The sequence below is a fragment of the Schistosoma mansoni genome, chromosome W, assembly GCF_000237925.1.
Source record: "Schistosoma mansoni strain Puerto Rico chromosome W, complete genome".
NCBI lineage: Eukaryota > Metazoa > Platyhelminthes > Trematoda > Strigeidida > Schistosomatidae > Schistosoma > Schistosoma mansoni.
This window is the reverse complement of record NC_031502.1, coordinates 56,063,988-56,073,878: the sequence shown is the minus strand read 5'-3', so window position 1 is coordinate 56,073,878 and position 9,891 is coordinate 56,063,988. Positions and strand designations below refer to the sequence as shown.

At 37.0% G+C, this 9,891-nt stretch overlaps 1 protein-coding gene across 1 annotated transcript in view; it reads left to right on the top strand.

Annotated features, from left to right (window-relative positions):
• Window positions 1-3,768: 3,768 nt before the first annotated feature.
• The window catches only part of Smp_196180 (hypothetical protein), a gene marked incomplete at both ends in the record, with an annotated part of 32,633 nt that continues 26,510 nt past the window's right edge, over window positions 3,769-9,891 (top strand). The window contains 6 exons of the mRNA XM_018790236.1: window positions 3,769-3,905; window positions 3,949-4,015; window positions 4,069-4,251; window positions 5,324-5,572; window positions 6,912-7,271; window positions 8,589-9,081. Of these exons, the coding sequence (XP_018655599.1) occupies window positions 3,769-3,905; window positions 3,949-4,015; window positions 4,069-4,251; window positions 5,324-5,572; window positions 6,912-7,271; window positions 8,589-9,081 (1,489 nt within the window). The remainder of the gene's footprint in view (window positions 3,906-3,948; window positions 4,016-4,068; window positions 4,252-5,323; window positions 5,573-6,911; window positions 7,272-8,588; window positions 9,082-9,891) is intronic.

The window sequence follows — 9,891 nt, the reverse complement described above, 5'->3', positions numbered from 1 at the left end:
TTATGTCAAGTGGGATTTCACGAACCAACGGTATTGATGCGAACTTATTTATGCGCAATACCTCTTTAAATCGTGTTTAGAACGCTGAATTGGTTCCGCTTCCTAACGAGTAATCCTATTACAAACAAACTAGACAATTGGTTGAAAACGAAGCCCACTCCATACCCTATAAAATCTAAAAACAAAAAAAGAGTTCAAATAGTTTTGAAAGAAGGGGAGACAGCCATTTGTATCGAAATACTGTTTTCAGCACTTTATTTTATAATTACACATAACTTCATACTTCTTTCTGAACTACCTTCATTTATACAGTCCCTTATCCACACATACCTTGTTCACACTTATTTTCTTTAACATCTTAGAATGCTCTTGCTTATTAAGTACCTTGATAGCAGATAAATAGATCAAGTAGTTATACCTTAACTATTCCTCCATGAACATTGTCGGCTCCGCTCCCTTTTTCTTACACCCTTTTTCAGCCCCCTGGAGATACCCCACCAAAAGCAGATATGGAACGGGTGACTTCGTCCTGCGCCATTATTAAAGCCTCAGATATTCCAGAGGGATATAAGGTCGAAGCTTCTAAAAGTCCCCCAACTTCCCATGTATCTATTCCCGACCATCAGCTGTATGCTGCAACGCTACCTTCATAAAGTGCTGCAATTGTGGTATTGACAATGCGATTCTTACTAAAACCATCTATATTCATATCTTATAAAATATCAACCCAGCTGAGGAATTTTCTAAAGTGAAAATTGTAACTTCCGTAACAATTTGACCTTGCCTGTAAATCGGCATGCCTCATGTAATAAACTGTTATTTGAGAATTAACTAATATTATTATTAGTTTGTAACACTACTATTCACCTCGTCGCAGGTAATGCTAAATTTTGTAATTCTTGACCAATTAAGTTGAGTATTTCTGATGATCATTTATTTTTATCCACGATTTCGAAAAAAACAGTATAGAATCACATTGCAGTCCAGAAATAGATGACATTCAGAATTATCGCGAGACAAAAGTTTCTAACCGATCATCTCTTTATCGGATTCCTCATGTTATTGTATTAAATATGGTTTTTCCTAATGATTCACATATTTCTGAAGGAGTTTCTTATAAGCCTGAGTAAAATACATTGAGTGAATCAAAGCGTGATTAAAAATCCGATGAAGTCTTGATAGATGCTGATTTTCCTAATGAGCCATTATTCTTTGATGAAATTGTCAATAAACTTGAAGAAAATATTGTGGAAGAATCAAACCCTGATGGTATCATATCAAATGTTATTTGTCCTCACAATGCATTTTTTCTTGTGTGAAATTTGTTCCATGCAAAGTGTGAGTCCTAAATGAGCTTGATTTTGAATACAATTCAGATGATATTATAATAACTGTTGTTTATCTTTATCATGATGTCACTTCTAATGAATCCCCTAATCAATATGAGAAATATATTTTGACTGAAGCCACATTTATAACATGGGGATGCGAAGATAGAACATAATTTCGTGGGGAGGGATAGTGTTAGAATATCTAGGGTTCAAATTCTAGATATCAGTGATTTTACTACACATGGTGAGTCCGTTCCAATTTCAGTTGTTCATTCTAATGCTAATGAGTGCATTCTAGATCATAAAGAGCCTAAATCCAATACACAATCGGACAGGCACATGATGAACTAAAGGAGAAGACATTTACTGGATTACAGAACCTTAGATTCCATTTTAAGCTATGGCGGATGTGGTGTTTATATGAACTAATGACTATCTTGCACTTGATGACTGCCTGGTTTCGATCTCCGAATACAATTCGTTCATTTTTACTCAACTAGTTCTATTGGCTGTTTTTACGTTTGAAGAGATTACGAGTTCACCTAAGTCTGTTAAGTGAACGTAGACTCTATGATACGATGACCAAATAAGCTAACTATTGTGATGAATCCCAGCTCTGCTAGCTAGAAAGACAAGTCCAGGTTCGGAAGAGTGAAAGTGCATTCCAAAAGCAGACAGAAGCATGGACAACAACAAACACAACTCAAGCGTATATATACTGTATAAAAATGTTTTTTAGAAGAGTTACAAAATGGCATATCGAAAGAGACAACGAACCAATAACATTGAAGGTCCTCCTATGTAGGAAATACGTTACAAAGGTGGAAATGGAGCGAAACCGAGGAATTCAAATTAGCAAAATAAAATTACAATAAATAATACATTCACCGTGTGAGTTCTGGGGATATGTCATATCCAACAGTTGTAAATTGTACTCTTTCGGGAATTCCGTCATCACAGTATCCAGAGGACTATAGCGTGTCAGACAATGTGGAGCTTGGCAAACTACAGGATTTTCTATAATTTCGAGACGACATTCCTTACTACTTGTTGTATCAAAACTAATAATGATGAACTATTTCTCGTGGTCAAAAGACGGATCTTCTCCATGAAGAACTCCTTCGTGGAGTTCGGGAGCGTCCATGGCCATGACGAATAATGAGGTAATGTGTTGGAGTGTGACAGAGGTCGGCGATGTCATTTCGCTTCGTTTCTGGTTTTTCTTTGATTGAGTTGCCCCTGGCTTTTGGAGTTCTGTTGGTCTCTAGAATCCCGTCGGCAGATGCATCCAGTTCGTCTACAGAGTTGTTTGGAATTGAGACAAGCCCTATCTGCACCTGCCGGAGAATGTTAGACAGGTAAAGCTGTTTAAACTGGTCTTCGTCAAAGGTCCGCTTACCAGTGATTTCTCGCGTTCGAAGCAACATTTTTGCTGCTATGTCATGTTGCAGTTTGGTGTTGTTTGGGGGTTGGTCTAACCTTTGTAGGTCAACCACGTCTCCACATTTAATAAGAGTATCATTCAAATGTTGTAGGGTTCCGAGACACTGCTAGTTAACATACTAGGTGTGATGTACCCATTAAAATCGCGCATTGGGGCTTTCACTATTTTGAGGAATTGTGCACGTGGGTTTTTCACATGTGCTCACGGAAGTTAGCTTCTGTGTGGCAGAACCAGGCTTCTATACCGTCGGGCCAGAGTGGCATGAGCTGGAAGTTTGGGGGCGAAAGAGTTTTGAGCTTAAATAGCTTAGATTTCTGTTAGTTCATGATGATATAGGATATACCAATGGAATATCCGGAAATAAATAAGCAATATCGCAAGTTGTGAAAATTAAAATTTGAAAAATGATGCATAATGTTCCATCAAAAATGACTCACACTTTACTGTTTGGTATACCAGATCATGTTGGCCTCATCACTAACGATGCCACAGTGTTTGGAGTTTGACAGTGCCTTTACAGATTATACCTTTGTACTCAAAGTATGCGAGCTCAGCCAAACCGTAAGCCAGAAGTGAAGGAATCCGAAGATATATTTAGAAAACTATTAGTAGTTGTTGCAAGGTATATGTAGCACTGCGAACGCGCTCGTGAACTGGTGCGGTTACGTAATCGAGCTCCTTCGGCTAGGTATGCTCGGTTGTAATAAAGAGGTTAGTATAAATGTTGAAAGCTTACGGACTTGCTTATTTTGGGGACTTAGTTACCGATACACTACATATTTTTCTGACTTATCTACCTCTATATTCTAATGGGATCACAGAAACCTGCTCTAAGTGTCGCTTGAAAAAAAGCTTGTGTATCCAAAAGAAGCTAAATGTGTGTGATATCTGAAAGTCGTCTACAAATGCATATTTAACTCGCTACTCTTCTTGGCTTAAATATACAAGTCTCCATACGCTAACCCGGTCCTTTTGAGTAGTGCGTTGCAGGGAATGAAATTGTCACTATTTATTCAGTTGGCTCTATTCATCCGTTATACTACTTGTGATTACTATGATGTTCTTGGAGTATCTAAATCTGCCTCAAATTTGGAAATTAAGACAGCATATAGAAAACTAGCGAAGAAATGGTAAGTTTCCGAAGTCCATAGGCTTTGTTTATTAAACTTTCAGGCATCCGGATAAGAATCCTACAGAAAAAGCAAACAAAAAGTTCATTGAAATAAATGAGGCTTATGAGGTAGCGATCTACTAATACTAATAGCTTTTCTACTAATGATGTTCCCTATTTAGGTACTATCCAACTCTAAGAAACGGCATGAGTATGATACTTTCGGAAAAGTCCATTCAGATGGGAGTCAACCTCCCCCTGGACATTATCCCTACCGTCACGAATTTGTACACCCTTCATTTGAAGAGCTTTTTGACTTCTTCCCAGGGTTCAACAGTGCCCCACAATTCTCAGTCAATGTCCTTGTAAGTCCTATGATAATCTGCAGTAAATATATTGAAGAGAATACTGTTAACTATCTGAAAACATATAACTTTAGGAATTAACTTAGTCTACTCAGTATTCATATAGGCTCGTGAGTCTATGCATGATTGTAGTAACTATGCACGTTACTCATCATAATGATGAAAATAATGTTCAAATATTATTTATAATTCAGGGTTTTAGTCTTTCATCACGTTTGAAACTTTTCCGTTTTCTCTGCTTCTCATTTTTCCCAATACTGCTGCACAACTAACAACCAAAACCAATACACATTCGTGTCGGGCTTTACGTTGATTGGAAGCAGATTGACTTTGGCAGCAGATAATGATTAGTTTGTTAATTTTCGTACCTTCTGTTTTTATCTAGAACTTTGAAGGTGAATTCGATTTTCACGTAAATATAATATCGAGGTTACTACTCAACTGCTTAATCGTCTATACCTCAAGTTATGAAGCTTCTGATTGGCTCGTCCATAGATTATAGTCTCGCTGAAGTATTTTCACTAGCAATGTCGTGATTAACACATTTTATGCGTCGTTTTGATGACATAATTAGAGTATATCTTATGTAGTGTTGTTTTCTCTCAGACGTAAGGCAAGGTTAAGACTTCGCCCCTAAAATACCATGTTCTATTTTACTACTGTGGCTTCTGGCATGATAATGTTTATACAGCGTGAAGTAAACACGAAAAGTCATCACTAATAGAAAGGTTGTTTATAGTTGCTTACCAACAATTGTTCTTTGCACCCTACTGTCATACTCACAAGTCGACTAGACCTCTAGTAATGTGGTTTATTTTCCAGGTTTCACATACTTTAGTCGGTAGTTTTGTCGTCCAAGTTTAACGTTGGCACTCTCTATTTTCTAAAATCCAACGTTTCGCTTGGCCGTTTGATCCAAGTTTTGTCAAGGAAATATAATCAACAGCAAGATTATTGATAGTCTTAGATTAATTCTGCGACCAACTACTCCGAAACTATTTTTTCGAATTCAATAGTTATAAATTATTCTACCACTATTTAGTTTCATCTTTTTATCTGCTATTGTTTAAAGAATATCGACTTTCGAAGCTATCGCCTAACCCATCTCCCTCGATCTCGAACGGTGCCTTTGTTCATATATGGTTATTCGGACTTTTGTTTCCCATGTCGTCAAGTTCGTCCCATTTGGTCACAATTAGCAGATGAGCTAACTCCGTTGGGGATTACTGTGGCTAGTGTTAATTTAGAACATGATTCTGCACTGCGTGAAGAGCTACGTGTATTACATGTTCCGAGTGTGACAATAGTTGTTGATGGACAGGTTAGCTTTTTTTCGGTTTTTTTCTGAAAGGGTTCAATGTAGATACAGTTGTATTCTGTGGTCAGGAAAAGTTATCACTAATGTATTTCACAGTGAAGGGAAAATCAAAGTTTACAGAGAATAGATAGTATCGTTGGTGAAAGTTTTTTTTGTATAATTTTTAAGAAGACAACATATGTAATTACAATCATTACGTGGCAGCCGCTTATTGTTTACAATACTTGACTTCCAGTCATTAGTTCTGATTTCTTGACCACGCTCTTTCGAATTCGATCAGAACAACCAGGTGGTATCGTTCAGCCTCACAAATGTAACTAAATGTCATTCACAACGTTGACGGAGAACTGAATACATAAACCTATGCCTTTTAAATAAACTAAATTTTTTTATTCATATCTGTGATATCAGCTAATGTGAGCAGTCTTTTTTCCCTTCAAGTTTTTTGTTGTTCTTTTTCTGACATTACTGTTATGCTGCTCACAGGAACTTAAATTGTGAATGCTGATAAGACAGTTGCTTTTTAGTTTAGTGAACTGTGGAGCGTTACCTTTTGATGAAAAACCTTGTTGTGGTTGCATGAAGTTTAAATTATTCATTTTTGATCATTGATTGCTTACGAACAGGGATATTGTTGACGAAGAATACTGTTCGCTTAAGAAAATAACTAAAATAGAATTTCAGTTACTTATTTTCATCTTACTCTTATAAATGGTGTAATAGAAAGATATAGCAGGGTCGCTATTGCACTTTATGCTGGTTCATATCTGTTGAAATCTCAAGCCAATGAGTTACATAGTCCCAACAAAAGAGTCACTCCACTATGATGTGTAACTAATTGACCGCCTTCCGAATTTATCCACCCAACAGCAGCACTAGCAGATCTTGCTGTAATGACATGTTTAAGCCACCGATGTTGTTTGAAGATCGTGACACTGATGGAATTATCATCAACAGACCTTACGACCACCAATACGTTCTTGTTAGCATATATGAACAATCTTTCAGAGGCAATACTGGTCAAATATTGAGTCACTGAAAATCCTCAGCCCTGAGGTGTCATGTTTCACAATCACATATCAGAAAGTTTCTGATCAATACAGTTTGTTTAAGCGATTGATTCAGCTAAAGTAATTGAAGCTTAATTTCAACCTAAAAACCGATGACAATTGAGTTATGTCATGTTAAGCAAATAAACTAAGTCTTCACAATGTTTACATGATAAACTTCCCTCAACCAAAAAACATTCTTATAAAGTGATTTTCGTAATGCTGATATTTTTTCAATCATTTTTGACTGCGATAATCTTGGTTTTTGTTCTTTATTTTTCGGAAATCCTCAGGTTACTTATTACTCTCGAGGCGATTTCAGTCATAATAGTCTTATTGATGCATTAAGAAATGCAATTATGAAATCGAATCCTTCACATTCTAAGGCGTTACCAACATTTCTTAGCACAACAATTGATACACCATTAATACAGAGTATTAATGATTATGATACATTTGTTAATACTTTTCATTATGGTTGGCGTCGTGACAGTCGACCCAGAATGGTCCTTATTAAACCATTAACTTTACCACCGTTACGGTATTGTGTGGCTGCTTTCAGAGCAGCAGATCATTTAGCAGCTGGTTATATTAATTCGGAAACTGGTAGCAATTATAATTTTGTTAAGAAATTCAATGTAAATCCAAATGAGGTTAGTCCTAGTGTAATTGTGTATATATGTATTTGCATCTATGTATTTATATAAATTTCTGTTCTGGTTTACACTATAATTTTCATTTTGTCTCAAATTTTGTATGGTATCTTGAACGAGAATTTTAATTATAATATCGTGAATTCAAAGCCTTTCACACCTAGTTCAATTTCAATCATAGTGTAGTAGACACCAATCACAAGATTGTTTGTAAGTAGAATGTAGCGGAGCGTGACGTTGAAGATGCCACATTTGCAGGCGGAGTGAAGAGTTTCAGTGCATCAAAAGCACAGCGTTAGCATGGCACTTTAAGAATAGACGAGTAGACACTTCAGATGGTAGAATACACCGTAATATGCAAATTCACGATTGAAGGCTATTTATATGTATTATTTAAATATTTTGTAACTTCTCACAATAAGTATGAATACCTCTTGTCTATTGTCGTGTTTTACAACAAGAGAGTTTCTTGTATGTTCTGTTTCGTAATAATCCACAACTTAAGATTAAAATGAAACTAAATATTGGTTCTTCAAATTGTATGGAATTTCCAGTCAGTCAGTCAGTCAGCTACAACATAGGACCCGACCGTTGCTGCTACCTTGACGTGGTGGTTGAGCTTGCCTATCGTGATGAAGCAATCGAGCTATACTGGCTGGGACAATCGTTCCTCGAGGTCCTACCATGCCAGACAGGTCGGTTGAAGAGCGCTAAAACTAAAAGCAGCAAACCCAAGGTCCGAAGGCGAAGTCGTACTGCTGACTGTACAGAGGTGTGACAGCAGTAAGGTGTTTCCTTCAGACAACCAGCATGACAGCGATGCTGCCTTCCCACAAGGAGGGGTGGGGTTAGAAAAGGTCGACCCTAAAAATGCATACCTCACCTTATCCTAAGGATATCCGTCTCCGGCGGTAAGGTCCTTTGAAGAACGGAGCTAACACAAAAACTACCCACACAAAGGTCGTGCGTGACCGACCTCAAGCAGTTGTCCCTTGGGCACTGCGGTCACGCTCTCAGGTCATTAAGACCACTTCTAACCCAATTTCATTTTCAGGTACCTCTAGAAGAACCGTTCCACGGTGTGGGCAGCCGGGAAGTGATAACTGCCCTCATACCCCTAACAGCACTCAAGACCATTGTATGAAATTGTACCGTTCTATCACATAATATTAAAATCTTTTACTTTGAAAAATTTTCTAAACCTGGATAGAGGAATTATCCAGTTCTAATTAGTTTATGTTAAAACATTTATCTAGCTGTTATTGTTTTATAGTAAATATAATCAACTTATGTTAGAAATTATCTTTTTCACCATAGGAGACCTTATTGATATATCATGAAGATTCAAGCATACCTGTCTATCGTCAGTCAGCCACAAAACTATCACCTACTTTATTGGATAGTGCAATGTTAGCTTATAGTCAATTAAATATTCCTAGAATATATAGTCGTGCAAGACTATTGGATTTATGCCCAACTGATGGAAGTAAACCAACCAGTAAATATGCTTTAGAATCAGATAAGCGTTATAATGATCATTCTAATCATCGTCATTTATGCTTAGTATTATTGTTAAATTCAAAGCAATCAAATGTTGAACAAATAAACAGTTGGGGTGATATATGGTTAACTATGTTACGTCGTACATTACAACTATCTCAAGCAGATTTATCAAAATTATATCATACAAATCAACATAGTTATCATTTTATGCCTGTACATATTTATGTGGATCGTCAGATTAGTTTGATGCAAAAGTTAAGTACATCTTCTACATGTTCAAATGAATCGTGTAATTTACTTAACGAAGGTTAGTTAAAAAAGCTTAATTGACTAAACTGAATTGAATAATCTTTAATGGTTTTACACATATTTTACTAGTGTTTTCAATTGTAGTATAGTGATATCTTTAGTGTGACTTAAAGATTATCATAAAAATTTCATTTGGGATTTCGTAGTCGGTGTGTGTCCGTGACTCCTAGTATATCTTGACGCTCTCACTATTACTGGAATAAAAAAATCACTGCTAAAAATCCCTTACTATCGAGAGGAAAGTTGGTTTGAAGGTTCGACCGTAGCTGCCACCTTGAAGCGGTGGTCGAGCTCGTTTGTTATAATAATCCAAGCAAGCTGTATTGTTTGGAATTCGCATTTCTTAAGATCTGGGCAGCATCATTGATGAACACGGCGGATCTGATGCAGATGTGAGGGCGAGGATCGGCAAAGCAAGAGCAACATATTTACAACTAAAGAATATCTGGAACTCAAAACAATTGTCAATCAAAACCAAGATCAGAATTTTCAATACAAATGTCAAGACAGTTCTACTGTATGGGGTGGAGACGTTGAGAACTACGAAAGCCATCATCCAGAAGATACAAGTGTTTATTAACAGTTGTCAACGCAAGATACTTCGTATCCGTTGTCCAGACACTATCAGCAACAAGTTGCTGTGAGAGACAACAAACCAGATTCCAGTGGAGGAAGAAATCAGGAAGAAGCGCTAGAGGTGGACAGGGCACACTTTGAGGAAATCACCCAATTGCGTCACAAGACAAGCCCTCACATGGAATCCTGAAGGTCAAAGGAAAAGAGGAAGACCAAAGAACACATTACGCCG